Source organism: Salmo salar, chromosome ssa29, assembly GCF_905237065.1.
Source record: "Salmo salar chromosome ssa29, Ssal_v3.1, whole genome shotgun sequence".
Lineage (NCBI taxonomy): Eukaryota > Metazoa > Chordata > Actinopteri > Salmoniformes > Salmonidae > Salmo > Salmo salar.
In genome coordinates, this window is record NC_059470.1 from 25850708 (window position 1) to 25869183 (window position 18476).

At 44.3% G+C, this 18476-nt stretch overlaps 1 protein-coding gene across 1 annotated transcript; it reads right to left on the reverse strand.

Moving 5' to 3' along the window:
• Positions 1-3717: 3717 nt before the first annotated feature.
• LOC106590438 (YTH domain-containing family protein 3) lies at positions 3718-17732 on the reverse strand. The gene is made up of 5 exons (XM_014181485.2): positions 17296-17732; positions 16749-16773; positions 16264-16343; positions 13896-15605; positions 3718-5158 (listed from the first exon to the last, which is right to left on the reverse strand). The coding sequence occupies exons 1-5, from the start codon at positions 17317-17319 to the stop codon at positions 5135-5137; spliced, it is 1863 nt and encodes a 620-aa protein (XP_014036960.1). The 5' UTR covers positions 17320-17732; the 3' UTR covers positions 3718-5134.
• Between the last annotated feature and the right edge of the window lie 744 nt (positions 17733-18476).

Consider the following 18476-nt stretch of genomic DNA (forward strand, 5'->3'; position numbering starts at 1 on the left):
TCAGGTCATCCACCTCTCCTTGGAAGAACAGCAAACTGTTCTTTAATGAAAATTACACCCCAAAACTATCTAAGTATTTTCTTTAATTAGTCCATTGTTGACATAGTCCCAATAGGTTTTGCTTGTCAGCAACCAAGTTTTCAAGATATGTAACTTTCAAAATACAGAAATCATCACTGTATGATGCAAAATGCATCATACAGGGATGTATTTTGAAAGTTACATATCTTGAAAACTTGACTGCCGACAAGTAAAATATTTTGGGATTATGTCAACAATGGACTAATGAAAGTGGAGTTTTCCTTTAAGACACTTGACCCCTCTGGTCCATTCTTTTGTTAGTTAGTTTGGACAAAGCTCTTGAAGCTATTTTCCTGTTTTTGTAACAAATGCTTGTAGAACCCTTTTGTTCGTTTAAAAGATCCTTCACCTGTGATAGAGAAACACTGTCCTCTCTGTTACTCCCCACCGGATTAGGATGTCATGGTAGCAACGTAGGCTAACACTGGTACTCCACGCAGTTCCAGACGGCAGGTTGCAGGGCAGATAGACACAGCAACAAACAGCAGGGATTTAGACAGCCACAAGCCCGGGACAATCCGCAGTCCCAGCCACAAGGGCTAACCGCATCACGGGCTGTGTTCAAGCTTTCAGGAAACATTGCTAGCTTGATAGCAGCTAGGCTACCTGCTATGCCAAGCATCTCTTCACACTTTTGGTTGGCAGAATCCCTGGACAGATAGCAGCGTAGCCAGCAACTGATGCAAACCACGTTGCATGATCCAAATTCAAAAGGTAGCCAGTAACCAAACTTTTTGAATAGAACACTTTTGAGACTTTCAAAACAACAAACCGAGCTCTCCCTCGGTATTGGGTTTCCCAACACCCTTGGGCACCCTTTGACCCCCTGATTCCAACAGCTCTGAACTGACAAACAAAAACATTCTTTGAAATAATGTCAGGTTGTCACCCTAAGATCACTAAATGTCACTGAGCATGGTCATCAATACGCCTCATGTCAAGGTTGGGCTTGTAGGAGAGACCAGACGTGCCGGGCCGAAAGTGTGGAAACCTTCAAAACAGAATTGAGAGAAATGTCAGCGGTGCAGAGCAGAGACGTGACCCATCCTTGCCCCCAGCCATGTCTTGACATGTCTTCAATGCAGCTGAAGCTTCAAAGGAATCAGAGGAATCCAGGAGACAAGTCTCCTTTCCTCTCATCTCATCTAATCCCCACGCAATAGGATTTCTGCTCTGAAAATGACATTTTGGGGCTTGTTAAAGGCATCCCTTTGGAGCCATTTTGACAACACAACAGACTAATGAACACAACCAATTTGAGTCAAATATATACAAATACTGTATAATAGCTGCATACGCTCCACAAATACAATAAGGTAATCCACATCACAGTACAAAAGCCTCCACAACGTCATCATCAGGTATTAGCTGAGCTAATAGAGTAGAGGTGAGAGGTCGTGCGCTCTATTGTTAGATCTGCCGCAAGCTAATTCAACCTCTGAACGAAACCCCCATTAGCATATTTGGCCCTTTGTGCATCTCAACAACACTGCCACGTGCAGCTAGCACCCGGTAATTGTGTTAAGCGTTCTGCTATTCTATTCTACAATTATTAGTGGCCTGCTTTGGTTTCCATCACAGAGGAATGCAGGGAGAGAGTGTGCGGGTCCTTTCAGAGGCTGTCTGCAGAAAGCCTGATGGATGTACAAATGAACAGGCAGAGGACAGAGAGGAGAGTCCCAATCCAGAGCCTCTTCCGATATAATTACAACTCTTTGTCACACACAAAGAGGGTTCTCTCTCTTTCCCCCTCTCTCGCTCTCTCTCTCTCTCTCTGTGTAAAGGACATCCTTGGCAAGCCGGCATTAATTGCTCAGACGAAGGTGCAGTTTGCACAATAAGTGTCTGTGAGCTGTATATAACTGCATGTGGAGGGTTTGGAGGAGCTGTTGGGTAACGAGGTGCTATTGTGCCTTTTATACAAGGGAGACAAATCACAGGACATGAAACACACAGCATTTCTTCAAATAGGACCACTACATACAAGTAGTCTATGGGTCCAAGTTGCAAATGATACAATGGCACAACCTAGTGGACATAGACTGAAACACAATACGCATGTACCTCATGGACTGTATAGTCCCTTCAAACTCAACTCTGGATGTTGAAGCCAGAACTCTGGGCATCAAAGCCAGTTGCATTGTTCCCTTTTAATCAGGGACTTATTTAGACCAGGGACACCAGGTGTGTACAATTAATTATCAGGTAGAACAGAAAAGGCAGGGTAAGAGTTGAGTACCCCTGGTATAGTCCATCGAGTGGCTTTTACGATACTGAAAATGGAGTTAGTGTGATGCAGTTTCAAATAAATTATACTGCCTTACTTCTGTAAATAATTGTAAGGTTATTTATTTTGGCACTTTGTATTAGAGAATGCAATAGAGTAGGGGCTGGCAACAGGCGGCCGGCCCGCAAGTGATTTTCTGGGGCCCCCAAAGTTTTTAGTAAATGTATTTTCTGTTGTTGTTTTTGGTTAAAAAAATAATTATTATAAAATCACCAGGAATTCAGCTAAAAATGAGTTTCATTTAGGAAATCTGTTCCCAAGAATTCCCACAAATAAATAAATAAAAATTGCATAATCGTGTCTCAATGTAATCAAGGTATGAAATGATTGTTATTTTCAAATCATTCGAATTATTTTCCGTCCCCCCGACCATTCGACCCATGGCTGAATCTAGTTGCCTACCCCTGCAATAGAGTAGCAACTAAAGGAGACATTGGTACAGTAGGCCTATAGGTCAAACCACAGGGTATAAAGGAAGAAATGGTTAATGGCTGAATTTTAATTCAACTATCAAAAATTGCATTCTCCCTCCCAATGTCCAACACAACAGAAAACAGCAATGGAAAAGAGCCTTTATAGTGCAGAAACAGGAAATGCCTTGGTGTGTAATTACAGTCTATTACTTACAGATGTCGTCAGACGGACACACAGAGCAGATCATGGCTTTAAGTAGGATAGGAGGGCTGTTATCTAGCGTAGTCATAGCTAAAGTATGTCCTTATAGACTAAAATACTGCACTTCCCTTCCCTTGTCTCCTGACCTTCAGGACTATACTGATCCGCAAGGACCTGCTTTTGAAATATAATTAGTCATATCCAGGAAGAGCGAATAAAGACGTCAAGTCCTTTCGACCTGCAGTATCAGTCATGATGAAGGAGAGTTGAAGAAGCCATGCCACAGCTTACGATGTGTCAATTGTGGGAATTTTATATTGGTGAAAGTTAAAAGCTGGGAAAAGTCTTAAGTGGATCCTTGGGACGTGCAACTCTGACGTTGCCCCATTGAAGTTGAAATGTAAAATGGCTACGGTAAGGGTTAAGGTTAGGTAAGGGTTAAGGTTAGGTAAGGGTTAAGGATTTAGGCTAGGGACATCCCTATGATACCAGATAGCACTAAAAGCTGTTATATTACAGGATCATGTGCAGAAACAACAAATGGATGACACAGTGGGTACTAGTGTTGCAACCCTTCATGCATTTCACTTGATTTGGGGTCAGTTTTGAACAAGAGAAGGTGAGTCTCAACTGTGTCTCAGGTGTAACTTCCAGTGTGTACCCATTCAGCAGAGCTCCAAGCACAATGTTATGTTATGTTCAGTCCCCGGGAAGTAACAACTCAGAAGCGTTTGTTTCGCTAAACATGGGTAATGTTTATTTTCGCTAGCGAGACACCTTGAGGAGAAAATGCTCACTTCCTTGGTGATGTTCAGCTTTTAGGAAACCCCTCTGTTACACCAAGCAGCAATGGGCAGCAGGCTGAAGTCACTCCTAACCACTGATCTATGATCAGATATATCTTTCATCCCTCTAATGGTTTAGGTTAGGGTGTGGGGTAAAGTATCTGATCCCAGATCTGTGGTTAATGGTAACTTCTACCTGGAGCCAGGAACGCCAGGGGAGGAGGGTCATCCCAAAAGCGTTAGAGAGTTCTTCAGAGACAGAGAGCCTGGGGCCTGCTCAGTAAGGTGAAACGTTACACAACGTTGCAGATGGAAACAGAATGTATAGAGCTGACAAGATTCCCTGATTCCCAACATAACCGAGAATCCTATCTACTCTACACAACGCATTTGCCATCTGAATGTTGTGTAACGTTGAAGCCTCCTGAACAGGCCCCAGCTTTAGCCTGAGGTACGGTACAGTACATTAACAACAGAATAAAAGACAAGTTACCGACAGCTACCAAGGCGACAGCTACCAAGGCAACTGTTACCGCAGAGCAGATTTCTCCTCAGACAAATGCACTTCAGAGTTACATAATAATCATGAGAAATGAAACAAACATGTGCATTAACTGGTGTTCACCCAGCTCACTACATCATCCACCTCATCTTTTGGTATACAGAAACAGATGCAGAAATAAAGGGGCGGGAGTAAGGGCCGGGTTCCTCTAATGATTGGCATTATTTTGGGCGTGTCCTGTCATTTCTCTCACCTGTCAATCAATCACAAGCCGAGTGCAGATTCAAGTAAATTATTTTGTTACAGGTTATACCTTTTTTAATCTCGTCTGAAGGCGCTGAAGTTCATGGGGGGAGGGGAACTACATTTTTCTTCCCCAAAACTTGGGAGGTATTAAAAACTTAACAAAAAACGACAAATAAGTCTGGTGAAAGCCTCAGAAAAAGCAACTACACTGGTTAGTCAGTTAGTTATAACAAACAGAAGTCCAGAGAGAAAGAGATATAAGAGAGTTATTGGAGAGTTAAGGGTATTGGTAGAGGCTGTTTTAGAAGGACTGAAAGTGCTTTAAGAGAGTTATTAGAGAGTTCAGGGTATTGGTAGAGGCTGTTTTAGAAGAGTTTAAAGTGAGTAATGTTCTTTCCTGTTTTTCCCCAGACAGGAACACTGGGGTACATCACCAGAGAACTGATACAGGCGAGTTCGTCGTCGTGTTCAAGTCACAAGATACGACGTCGTCGTCTTGTTGTTGTTGTTGTCTTCAGCAGAAAAGATGGAAAACCCTTAGTTTCTGTGTGGTTAGGCTAATTATTTAAGGTCCTATGTCATTAGTGTTTGCCTTCTAGCAGGGAGTTCTCTGTATGGTTACTGTTGATTTCTATTCCGCTCCTGAGGAAAGAGAGAGAGAGAGAGGGGGGAAAATAAACCAAATTAGAGGATGCATAAGTGGGAGGGGAAAAAAACACATGGAACGCTGTTAGAAAACATCCTCAGGGAAATGGGTATTTTTTGGACTGAATCGCTTGTCCTCCGTTAATATGATAAAAGTTCAGTGATGCAAGTTAAACATCTAAGGGCCAAATCCCCAAGGAACATACATGCACTTCACTTCAACATTTGTGTATGTCACACAGAGGTGTCTACTGAAGATTTCTACCAAGATGAGTTATCGCTTGTGGAACTCTGAGTGACGATTCAAACTCTCCTTTCTTTCAAAGGCTAGTTTCCGTAACTGTAATCCTCATAATGGCTGAGTGTTCCCTTAACTGTTAATGATGATGTGTGACTGATTTTCACCAGCTGATGATGACTAGGGCTTAGAGCATGTGCAGACCAGCTGGCTGGAGTGTATACAGACATATTCAAGCTCTCCCTATACCAGTCTGTTGTCCCCACTTGCTTCAAGATGTCCATCATTGCTCCTGTACCCAGGAAAGCAAAGGTAACTGAACTAAATGACTATCGTAGCACTCACTTCTGTCATCATGAAGTGCTTTGAGAGGCTAGTTAAAGATCATGACTTCCACCTTACTCGCCGCCCTAGACCCACTTCAGTTTGCATATCACCGCAACAGATCCACAGATGACACAATCGCCATTGCACTGCACACTGCCCTATTCCATCTGGAAAAGAGGAATACCTATGTAAGAATGCTGTTTATTGACTACAGCTCAGTATTCAACACCATAGTACCCTCCAAGCTCATCACTAAACTCAGGGCCCTGGGCCTAAACACTTCCCTCTGCAACTGGATCCTGGACTTCCTGACGGGCCATCCCCGGGTGGAGAAGGTAGGAAACAACACTTCCACTACGCTGATCCTCAACACAGGGGCCCCACAAGGGTGCGTGCTCAGCCCCCTCCTGTACTTCCTGTTCACTCATGACTGCGTGGCCACGCACATCTCCAACTAAATCATAAAGTTTGCTGACAATACAACAGTGATAGGCCCGATTACCAATAATGACAAGACAGCCTACAGGGAGGAGGTGACGGCCCTGGCAGAGTGGTGGCAGGAAAATAACCTCTCCCTCAACGTCAAGAAAACAAAAGGAGCTGATCGTGGACTTCAGCAGACAATGTCGACGAAGCCACAGTGGAGAGGGTGAAACTCTTTAGGGCTGTCCCTGACTAAAAAAAATCTTGGTCAACCAAGAGTCTTCCTGTTCTTTCGCTCAATCAATTGGTCAAATGTTTAGATTTATATTTCTATATATAGACATGTGTTTGAATAAAATAAACTACAGTCGTGGCCAAAGGTTTTGAGAATGACACAAATATTAATTTCCACAAAGTTTGCTGCTTCAGTGTCTTTAGATATTTTTGTCAGATGTTACTATGGAATACTGAAGTATAATTACAAGCATTTCATAAGTGTCAAAGGCTTTTATTGACAATTACATGAAGTTGATGCAAAGAGTCAATATTTGCAGTGTTGACCCTTCTTTTTCAAGTCCTCTGCAATCCGCCCTGGCATGCTGTCAATTAACTTCTGGGCCACATCCTGACTGATGGCAGCCCATTCTTGCATAATCAATGCTTGGAGTTTGTCAGAATTTGTGGGTTTTTGTTTGTCCACCCGCCTCTTGAGGATTGACCACAAGTTCTCAATGGGATTAAAGTCTGGGGCGTTTCCTGGCCATGGACCCAAAATATCGATGTTTTGTTCCCAGAGCCACTTAGTTATCACTTTTGCCTTATGGCAAGGTGCTCCATCATGCTGTAAAAGGCATTGTTTGTCACCAAACTGTTCCTGGATGGTTGGGAGAAGTTGCTCTCGGAGGATGTGTTGGTACCATTCTTTATTCATGGCTGTGTTCTTAGGCAAATATGTGAGTGAGCCCACTCCCTTGGCTGAGAAGCAACCCCACGCATGAATGGTCTCAGGATGCTTTACTGTTGGCATGACACAAGACTGATGTTAGGCCTCTCCTTGTCTTCTCTGGACAAGTTTTTTTCCGGATGCCCCAAACAATTGGAAAGGGGATTCATCAGAGAAAATGACTTTACCTCAGTCCTCAGCAGTCCAATCCCTGTACCTTTTGCAGAATATCAGTCTGTCCCTGATGTTTTTCCTGGAGAGAAGAAGCTTCTTTGCTGCCCTTCTTGACACCAGGCCATCCTCCAGGCTCTCCTCCCCAACGCCGTGAAAAGGCACCACAGAACAGCGTTTATTGCGCTGAAGCTGCAAATCATTTCAGCCATTTAGTTTCTTACTTGTTTCTGACTGAAAAGTTCTATTACCGAAATCCCTAATTTTCTCAGGAAAAACATTCCCTATTACTTCAACCCTTGCTCTCTTTACGTGAAACATGTAAGCATCGCATGCGACCAATAAGGCCTGAGCTATAGCCTATCATAATCACGTCAATAAATGACTTATAACAAACTCCCAACACAGTAACACGGATGTAAAAGGGGACATGAAAAAGAAACTTGAAACGGGAAAATGTTTATTGGTTGCTCAGGAGGGAAAGGGGAAGTCAGATCTGTGGAAGACATTTGACTTTGTGGAAACTACTGGAGATTAAGAAAAGGTAGGATTTAAGAGCGAGAGCTGCGTGCATATTGTGTGTGACAAACCGGTGCAGTTAGATTACAATATTATTTATCTGCCTGTTTGGAACAGTGTAATCAACACTAAATACATGATAAGTAATACCAGTCTGTTCTAATGGAACCATTTTTTTAAAAGCCTTTATTACAGCATAAAATAGATTAAAAACAGCCAAATCTTTGAAATTGCTTATCCGACATTTTTCTGTTGCATGAGGCTTGGTGCTCACGCATTGCCTAATCAGCAAACAGATGTTGTGGCCATAATTCATCATCATGCCGTATTCAATGTGGAACTGTTCATCTATTTAGAACATTCCAAAGAACAGGCAGAATAAACTAAAACGATATATCGAACTAAGTCTGTATATCGAAAATAAAACAGATTTTGGTTTGTAACCCTGAAAAAAATGGTCTTTAAACTCACCAAATTCCTATATATACAGTATACCGTATTCTAGTCAAGGTTCAGCCAATATATAACTACTGCTGTACACAGCTTTTCTATTCATATACTGTCTAAACACCCCATACACATCTGACATTGCTCATTCTGATATTTCATAATTCCATTTTAGGGATTTGTTTTGTATTGTTTGGTATTACTGCACTGTTGGAGCTAGTAAACATAATTTCGCTGCACCTGCGATAACAATCTGCAAAATATGTGTACTCGACCAACAACATTTTATTTAACCCAAACCTCTCCCATACCACCCCCAACACACACACACTCCCCTCTCCTTCCCCGAATAGACCCCTGCTGATCATATCTCTGGTTGTGCTGGATGTTTGTGCTTTATTGACTCCATGAAGCCATAAGAAATGCAGGCCTGTCAGTTTACTCCCACAACCATTCATTTACTGACATTCACAAATACGGGCCTAGCTGCAGTGCATTTCTCTCCCTCCCTCACTCACACGCACGCAGTGGTCAGTATCAGTAGGCACAGCAGGGGAAGGCCCCAGTGAGACCTGGGCCTCCAGTGTAACTCCATCAAAATAGAGGCCACTCTGTCTGGGGCTGGAGGCTGACCTGGTCTGGGTGGCTGGGGAAACAAATGCCTCCACAGTGTCTGTGTCCACCTAAGGCCACTCACTCACTCACTCACTCACTCACTCACTCACTCACTCACTCACTCACTCACTCACTCACTCACTCACTCACTCACTCACTCACTCACTCACTCACTCACATGAACTAGGTATGGACATGAGTACAAGTACTTGAACAGATGTCCAAGCTCGATCTTTAAACAGAGATTACTCTTTTTTGTACTGTACAATTATTTGGTGGAATGTGCTTTGTGGCTGCCCGAACGGGCAAGTGAAATGTTGTCATGGAGACAACGTTTATTAGCTTTTACTCTCCTGTTCCATTTGTACATTTGCAGGGCACAACAAAACATGACATAAATAACACAGTGCACACAGCTGTTCTCCCTAAATTCCATTTCCCCTCAGTGTCTCGTTCACTCAATTGCATTCCGACCGCTCCCTCCCGTTAGGCATAGAGAAATAAAATGCCTAGAAAAACATATCTAACCGATGGGATACACAAGCTACTTTCTTTGTCAAATGATGACAGTTCCATCACAAATTCTAAACGGACTGGTTGATTAAAGTAGAAAAATATGTTCCAACAACGAGCTGCAGTTTTGGAATTCTAGTTGCTCCTTATTTTCCACTTAGGTTACTTTGTGAACTGCTAGAGCCATTTAGAATTGCTTAGTCTAGGCTATAACCCTCTAAACATAGACAGGTTCCACTCTGAAAATAGGCAAAAACATTAGTTTGATAAAGACAAAGAGCGTATTTTCATCAGAATCATTAAGCATTGCCTAATCAGCAAACAGATGTTGTGGCCATAATTCATCATCATGCAGTGTTCAATGTGGAATTGTTCATCTATTTAGAACATTCCAAAGAACAGGCAGAATAAACTAAATCGAATGTCTGTATTTCGAAAATAAAACCAATTTTGGTTTGTAACCCTGAAAAAAATGGTCTTTCAACTTTCAAATTGAGCCCCGTTTCAAATGATCACTGAGAAAATCTGCTTCAGGCACAAGATGTGCATCACTTCACACTGGCAACATTTTCATTTAGAAAAATATTCTCTTCTATTTTAGTCTGTTTTTTTACTATACAATAGGTGTGTCTTGACTGTTATAAGGGCTGGAGAAATAAGAGTGTCTTGTCAGCTACAATAACAAAACAAGGCTGTCATTGCACAGCCACAGGTCAGGTTACTGCCTTTTTCAAGATTGTGCTCCACGATATAATATAATAGTTGATATTAAGGTTCAATAAAAGTCATTTTAAAATGGCACTTGCTTTTTTTTATTGACTGAATAAATATAAATAAAAAAAAAATATATATATATGCAATTTAACAATTAGGATTTGTGATCTGTAATGGTTATGATTAATTAGGCATTGTTGCGATCTGTTGGCATATAGATAAATGTACACATATTTTGTTCTAATTAGAGATTTTTTTCTTCCAGTCGTGTAAATCGGAAAAATGTCATGCGAGTAATCCAACAGTCTCAACATTTCTAGAACGCCCATCCCTAACATCAACTCACCCACATCCACCCACATCCACCCACCCACCTACTCACATCCACCCACCCACCTACTCACATCCACCCACCCACCTACTCACATCCACCCACCTTGGGGGACTGAAGGGTTAACTTGGGGGACTGCCATATTGACACTGACACATTCATCCCACAGACGACACTGACAAACACACCTGTGCAAATATTCCAATCTCGTGATGTAGGTTCTATACTGTTCAACCTGTATACTGTCTCAGTCTCCACAGTTAACTTAGCATTGTTAGCTTCAACCCTCTGAGATGACATGCTACAGAACACTCCACTTGACAGCCCTCAGAGTGAGAGGAGATAGGCCTAACAATGTGGGTCAATTAACCTCGTCAGGCTGGGTAGGGGGAGCCAGCGAGGGTTCTGTCAGGACGGGCTACAACAGCAGAGCCTCGCACCTGCCCCACGCTAGGCTACACAACGCTACCTCAGCAACCGTCAAAACACACTTCCGACTAACAAATTGTTTTCAGTGCTCCTGAAAACATGGACTTCAAATATTTATGAGAGAGAGAGGGAAGGAGAGGGAGAGACAGAAAAGGACAGAGAGCAAGAGAGAGAGAAAAGGACAGAGAGAAAAGGACAAAGAGAGAGAGAAAATGAGAGAGAGAAAATGAGAGAGAGGGGAAGGAGAAAGAGAGCAGGTTGTGTAGGGGTTCTTAATAGATTTGCATATTTAGTTTTACTAGGAATGTGTGCTTAAGATAAAAGGTTTAAATGTTTTCCTCACTGGTCCATCCTAAAACAATCTTTATTTTAGTTTTCCACCTTCAATATGTTGTATGTATTTTATTGCTCAAAGTGTATCTGCCTGCGCAAGGAACAACCAGAGAATAATGTTCATTTTTTCAAAATCGTTGCGGAATAACCCTGAAATATAAAACCGTTGAACCATGTTGAAACATAACCCATAAATTCCCAGTGAAACACATTAGGCACACAGGGTGGGGCTGGGCTGATGGAGAGAACAGCTAATGAAGCAAGAGGAGCCTGTGTCTGCCAGAGGCCTGGTGTTCAAAGGTAGATCAGAGCCACTTCTGCCTTTGTCTGAGGGGAGGTATGTGAGGAATGCAGCCTATTTCAGGAAACCCCTATGTGTCCCACTCTCCAGATCACTCTCACAGAAGCACACAGCCACACAAGATGGTTGCCTCATCAGACAGGGTTTCCTGTCTGGGATTTCCTGTCTGGTGGGTAAAGATGGTAGTGATGATGGTCTGATGACAGGCATGAGGGACAGGCTGCTAATTCCACACATCAACCTACCTCACCACCATGGAGTAATAACACTGGTAGAACCCACCACCATGGAGTAATAACACTGGTAGAACCCACCGCCATGGAGTAATAACACTGGTAGAACCCACCCCCGTGGAGTAATAACCCTGGTAGAACCCACCCCCGTGGAGTAATAACCCTGGTAGAACCCACCCCCGTGGAGTAATAACCCTGGTAGAACCCACCCCCGTGGAGTAATAACCCTGGTAGAACCCACCCCCGTGGAGTAATAACCCTGGTAGAACCCACCCCCGTGGAGTAATAACCCTGGTAGAACCCACCCCCGTGGAGTAATAACCCTGGTAGAACCCACCCCCGTGGAGTAATAACCCTGGTAGAACCCACCCCCGTGGAGTAATAACCCTGGTAGAACCCACCCCCGTGGAGTAATAACACTGGTAGAACCCACCGCCGTGGAGTAATAACACTGGTAGAACCCACCGCCGTGGAGTAATAACACTGGTAGAAATTGAACATGGGAGTAATAACACTGGTAGAACCCACCGCCATGGAGTAATAACACTGGTAGAACCCACCGCCATGGAGTAATAACACTGGTAGAACCCACCGCCATGGAGTAATAACACTGGTAGAACCCACCACCATGGAGTAATAACACTGGTAGAACCCACCGCCGTGGAGTAATAACACTGGTAGAACCCACCGCCGTGGAGTAATAACACTGGTAGAACCCACCACCATGGAGTAATAACACTGGTAGAACCCACCGCCATGGAGTAATAACACTGGTAGAAATTGAACATGGGAGTAATAACACTGGTAGAACCCATCGCCATGGAGTAATAACACTGGTAGAACCCATCGCCATGGAGTAATAACACTGGTAGAACCCACCGCCATGGAGTAATAACACTGGTAGAACCCACCACCATGGAGTAATAACACTGGTAGAACCCACCGCCGTAGAGTAATAACACTGGTAGAACCCACCCCCATGGAGTAATAACACTGGTAGAACCCACCCCCATGGAGTAATAACACTGGTAGAACCCACCGCCATGGAGTAATAACACTGGTAGAACCCACCCCCATGGAGTAATAACACTGGTAGAACCCACCCCCATGGAGTAATAACACTGGTAGAACCCACCCCCATGGAGTAATAACACTGGTAGAACCCACCCCCATGGAGTAATACCACTGGTAGAACCCACCACCGTGGAGTAATACCACTGGTAGAAATGGAACATGGGAGTAATACCACTGGTAGAAATGGAACATGGGAGTAATACCACTGGTAGAAATGGAACATGGGAGTAATACCACTGGTAGAAATGGAACATGGGAGTTATACCACTGGTAGAAATGGAACATGGGAGTTATACCACTGGTAGAAATGGAACATGGGAGTAATACCACTGGTAGAAATGGAACATGGGAGTTATACCACTGGTAGAAATGGAACATGGGAGTAATACCACTGGTAGAAATGGAACATGGGAGTAATACCACTGGTAGAAATGGAACATGGGAGTAATACCACTGGTAGAAATGGAACATGGGAGTAATACCACTGGTAGAAATGGAACATGGGAGTAATACCACTGGTAGAAATGGAACATGGGAGTTATACCACTGGTAGAAATGGAACATGGGAGTAATACCACTGGTAGAAATGGAACATGGGAGTTATACCACTGGTAGAAATGGAACATGGGAGTTATACCACTGGTAGAAATGGAACATGGGAGTAATACCACTGGTAGAAATGGAACATGGGAGTAATACCACTGGTAGAAATGGAACATGGGAGTAATACCACTGGTAGAAATGGAACATGGGAGTTATACCACTGGTAGAAATGGAACATGGGAGTAATACCACTGGTAGAAATGGAACATGGGAGTTATACCACTGGTAGAAATGGAACATGGGAGTTATACCACTGGTAGAAATGGAACATGGGAGTTATACCACTGGTAGAAATGGAACATGGGAGTTATACCACTGGTAGAAATGGAACATGGGAGTAGACTAGAGGCCTATGAAGTAAGACCTCATTTGATATACACTGACCAGTACTACACTGTGTGATAGATGGTCACAAGTCAGTCAAACTCATATACACACTCTGCTGCTGTCAGCTGATATGATAGGGGTGTGTGTGTGTGTGTGTGTGTGTGTGTGTGTGTCAGCAGCACGGTTCTCTCACCCTCCGCAGGGCCTCTTCCTCCTCCTGGCGGTTCTCATAATGTGCAAAGTCATCAAAGATTGAGGTGGTATGCTTGAAAGTTGCGATAATTTTAAGCACTTGCTTGGCCTTCTCCAGAGGCACCTCCTGAGTGTCCCTGGAGTTGGTGACGGGCTTGTTGTCATTGTTCTCCAGCCTGATGTGCCTCAACTGGTTGTTGGGCACGTCCTTCACAAACGCCCACTTCACCTCAAACTTGCCCTTCCACTTGTCCTGAGACCAGACGCCTGCGTAGGAGTTGTAATCCACGGGCGAGCGCATCTCCGCCACGCCGCAGAAATGACCACTGCCGTTGACGCTGAACAGCAGGTAGAGGGGCCCCTTGGCCCCCAGCGAGCGGTAGGCCCCGTCCAGGCGCTTGTTGCCGTGCTCGGTGCTGCACCAGATGGAGTACTTGATGGAGCGGTGGATGTCGTCCTCAGAGTAGCTCTTGATGATGAACACACGGCCATTCTTCAGGTTCCAGTCAAAGTCTTTGGGGTTGTAGTTGTTGAGGGCCCGTAGTTTCTCTAACACGGGGTGCACCTCCCCGGAGCAGGGAGAGGCACTGAGGGGGACCCCACCAACACCCATCCCAAAGCCTTCCACCCCTCCCTGGTTGAAGGTGCCCCTGTTCCGGGGTGCCACCCAGCGGTTCTGGGGTGGGAGCTGGGAGTGTTGGTGTTGATGCATGGGTTGAGGGGGGCCGGGCTGGGAAGAGAAGTTCTGGTGGGGGTGTTGGTGGGGGTGAGGGGGGCCTGGGGGAATCTGCTGGGGATGTTGGGGGGACTGGAGCGACTGCAGCTGAAAGGGTTGGTGGTGGTGCTGGGGCTGATGTTGGGGCTGATGTTGGGGCTGATGTTGGGGCTGATGTTGGTGGGGGAGAGGGCTCTGGAGCAGGGGCTGGCCCATCAGGGTCTGCTGCACCATGGTCTGAGGGGGCATCATGGTCTGAGCTAAGGGGGGCTTGTTGAGGGAGCCCTTATCGTCCCAGGTGCCAATGTTCATGTTGTGCTTGATGGGCGGCGGGGGAATGGTAGGGCCCCCCATCCCCATGTTGGCTTTGGGCTTGACCTTGGGCTGGGGCTTGGCCGGCTTCCTGGCGATGGCTGCCCAGGATGTGGGTTTGGGGGCTGAGGAACTAACCAACGGTGGCATGCTATTGGCCGCCATGCTACTCATGCCCCCGAGGGGCGAGCCGACAGTCTTGGTGACGGCGGCGCCCATGTCCGTGCCCAGTTTTAACCCAGTCATGCCCTGCTCGATGCTGCTCAGCACCGGGACCTTATTGAGCTGGGCGTCACTGCTGAAGCCCGCCTGTCCGTCAGTTATAGCCCTCCCCAGGGAACTAGGGGTGTAAACATAACTATTACTATAGGCATTGCTCTGTGTGGACTGACCCTGAGAGACACTGGTGCCCCAGGTGGAATAGTCTGCGTTTCCAGGGAAGAAGTTGAAGCCGTGCTGGCTGAGGAAGGGAGGGGTGTTGCCCAGGGCGCCCGGCTGGCTGAACACCCCGTCGGGGATAAAGTGGTGCTCGCCGTTGCTCATCTGTCCATAGGTGGTCAGGTAGGGCATGGGGGGGTCCCCCGCAGTGGACCAGGGGGCCTCTCCCAGGGAGTAAGGGAAGCCTATGGAGGGAGCATAGTAGCTGGGCATGTAGGGGTCAGACATTGGTGGGTAGCTGTTATTCTGCAGAAGGGGAGAACAGGGGTCAGTTAATGGATGACCTTAATGATAGAAGCTAAGACTAATCTTGCCCATCTCTCTTCAAAACCGTAACTAAAAAATAAATCAACGTTCTTTTTAAGGAGCAAGATTGGCTTATAGATACCACCTCTATCAAATGTTTCCCATAGCAACAAGTGAAGACAGCAACAGTTTTATAATAATCTGTCAGTTGTTGTTGTAATAATTGTCAGAGTTCACAATAATTTATTTTATAAGTAAATTGGCGTGGGTGATAGTGGGTTTGTTCTTGGCTACATTTCACTAGAGTTCTATAAGACGAAGTAAGCTTGTCCACCCAGGCACAGGATGAACACCACCCAGTTCTCTTTTGATTTTTTTAAATTTTTTAAATCAACAATAATTCTACTATCAAAAGGTCATTTTTAATACTTTTCAATTTAAAAATGAGTCAGTCATCTGTCAATAGCTCATCCTTCACGTAGGTTACTATCCAGTGACTTTAGGTTAACACTCTATACACCCTCATATATCACTATTAGACACTATTCTGAGGGTTCATGCATGTTCAAAAGGCGCAAATAACACATATACCCTCTATGCTGTGGAATGTCAAGTTGCATGGCTGAAAGGCTTGGACACAATGAGTACACTCACTCACCTGATTCGTCTGACTGCTTAGGTAAGGTTCAAAGTCTTCATCGTTTACTCCATCCTTCTGATGCATTGATCCGTTTTGCACTGGAGAGAAAAAAAATGGTTATCTAAGGCTATTCTTTATGATATAACTAAAAAGGTCTCTCGGCTAAAATAAACCATTGTGTTTTAACAGATCTAAAACTAATAACGAACAGCTGATTAACCCCTTTATATTGCCTTTAAGTAGTTGGGGTATAACATAAATGGTAACACCCAATAATATGACAGGCACAGTGGTGTATGGGTATGTTTAGTTAGTTTACCTACTTTTGACTGATGACACCAGGTCACCAAAATGTGGTGGAAGAGTGATCAAAGCAGTGATTTAATTACACTCTTTTGTTATCACAGTTTTCACAAAGTATTTCCCTAGTCAGACAACATTTTGACTGCCATCAAACTCTACAACAACCATGCAATAGTAAATTAATACGGTGACAGGAATACCTTTATTTCCTTGTCCTTTGGGTCTCTGACATCAGAATGGGCAAGTGCAACAACAAAAAATAAAGGGAAAAGAGATGTATCAGATTTAACATATTAGGTAAATGTTTGATAGGGAGAAGAGTGATGGTAGCATTCATGCAAGGTGAGCTAGGCCTAGGCTACTGAATTACAATCAATGATTCTATACCAGTGGCTGTATATTACAAACATTTTACGCACATTCAGCCCTAGACTAGTTTATAGACCTACAGCTTCCTTGGGATTATTGACCGGATGTCAAACGCACACTGACATCCAGTAAACGTGCCGCATAGTACAGAATACAGCAACCGGCTCAAGCTGGAGCTTGTTGCCGCCGCTGCGCAGCCGGCAGTCTACTTCAAGGTTCGGCCTACATAGCAGCTAATAGCTATCATATATCAAATACTTTTGCCTATGTTATATGGCATGCCTACTACACTGAATGATAGCAGCTGACAAAACGGTTGACAATGCTCAAATTGCAACGACAAACATTTCACGACAGTGGGTTGTCAACAATAAGCACCTGATCGACTGTGGTTGCAGACATCCTCCAGGAGCCGAAACGGATTTCTGTTTGCGACTGTCCACGGTTTCTCCTGCTTCTGCACTCCGGTATTTTCTCAGCTCGTCTCGGGTTATCCAATCTCTGTATGTAGAGGCGGTGTTTTTCTCCAGTCGTCAGATCTTTCCCTACAATCTTTTCTCGAGCGCCGAGGATCGCGACTTTGTATCTGTCTGTGGTATTAAATGTTTCCGATCTAGTTGACGTTCGGCTACAATGTATCACTTACTCTGAAACTGCCTAATGCCAGATTGGAATATCCCTTACTCTATTCCACAATGGCGGATGGGCTATTATGCCGCGTTCACATGCTAGTAGGAACTAAGAAACTTGGAAATATCCGACTTGCTAACTGGTTGTAGTTATACACGTGCCGCGTTCAACGAAATAGCAAGTCGGACATTTCCGAGTTTCCTAGTTCCGACTAGCATATGAACGCGGCATCTATCTCGCTTCCGTTCTATTGCTCCATGACCTTCCGCCTGTGACGCTCTGAGCCATGTTACTACAGACTGACAGTCACATTTCACGACATGTCTCAGAAGATTTACCCTTTACTCTACAATAGAACATACTTTTGTTTCCCTTGTTAAAATTAATTGTGTGTTCACTGTGATGTGACAAACTATGTCACTTCAGACATATCTGTCCCTGTCTGCCTGTTCAGTATCATCTGAAACGGTCTCTCTGCAGATCTATGTGTAGTAGACCATTAGGCTACATGAAATGCCCTGCCTAAAGATCACTGTCGTGTGACATTTTTATTGCAAATTACATTAATGGAAGGATTCATTTAATAATTTGCCTACCAGCACATACAGGTCTCTCATGGACTTGAATGGCATCCTTGAATGTAAATTGAATTTTCCTGACTTATAAATTGTAGGCTATTGTGCATAGATGGCTAGGTACAATAGCCTATCTCAAGGTTTGCCTTATACAGAGAGTTTGGGAGTTATGTCCATAAAACAGGAAAATTAACCCAGGGTGCATGCTACAATCATTTAAAAAAGTACATTCCATTTGTAGACCACTTTTCATGTACACAGACACACTAATGTATTGGGGACCTCTATTGTATGCATCTGTCAACATTGAAGTGGCGGTAATGCACCATAACGTTGGATGCCAACCGCCGACAA

What these genes read in the sequence shown, in the direction of transcription:
- LOC106590438 (XM_014181485.2), bottom strand. Translation starts at nt 17,319, where the DNA reads ATGTCTGCAACCACAGTCGATCAG. An exon ending in CTGCAACCACAGTCGATCAG is followed by an intron (nt 16,774 to 17,295) that starts GTGCTTATTGTT and finishes TTCTGATGTCAG; the next exon opens with AGACCCAAAGGACAAGGAAA. An exon ending in TAAGCAGTCAGACGAATCAG is followed by an intron (nt 15,606 to 16,263) that starts GTGAGTGAGTGT and finishes CCCCTTCTGCAG; the next exon opens with AATAACAGCTACCCACCAAT.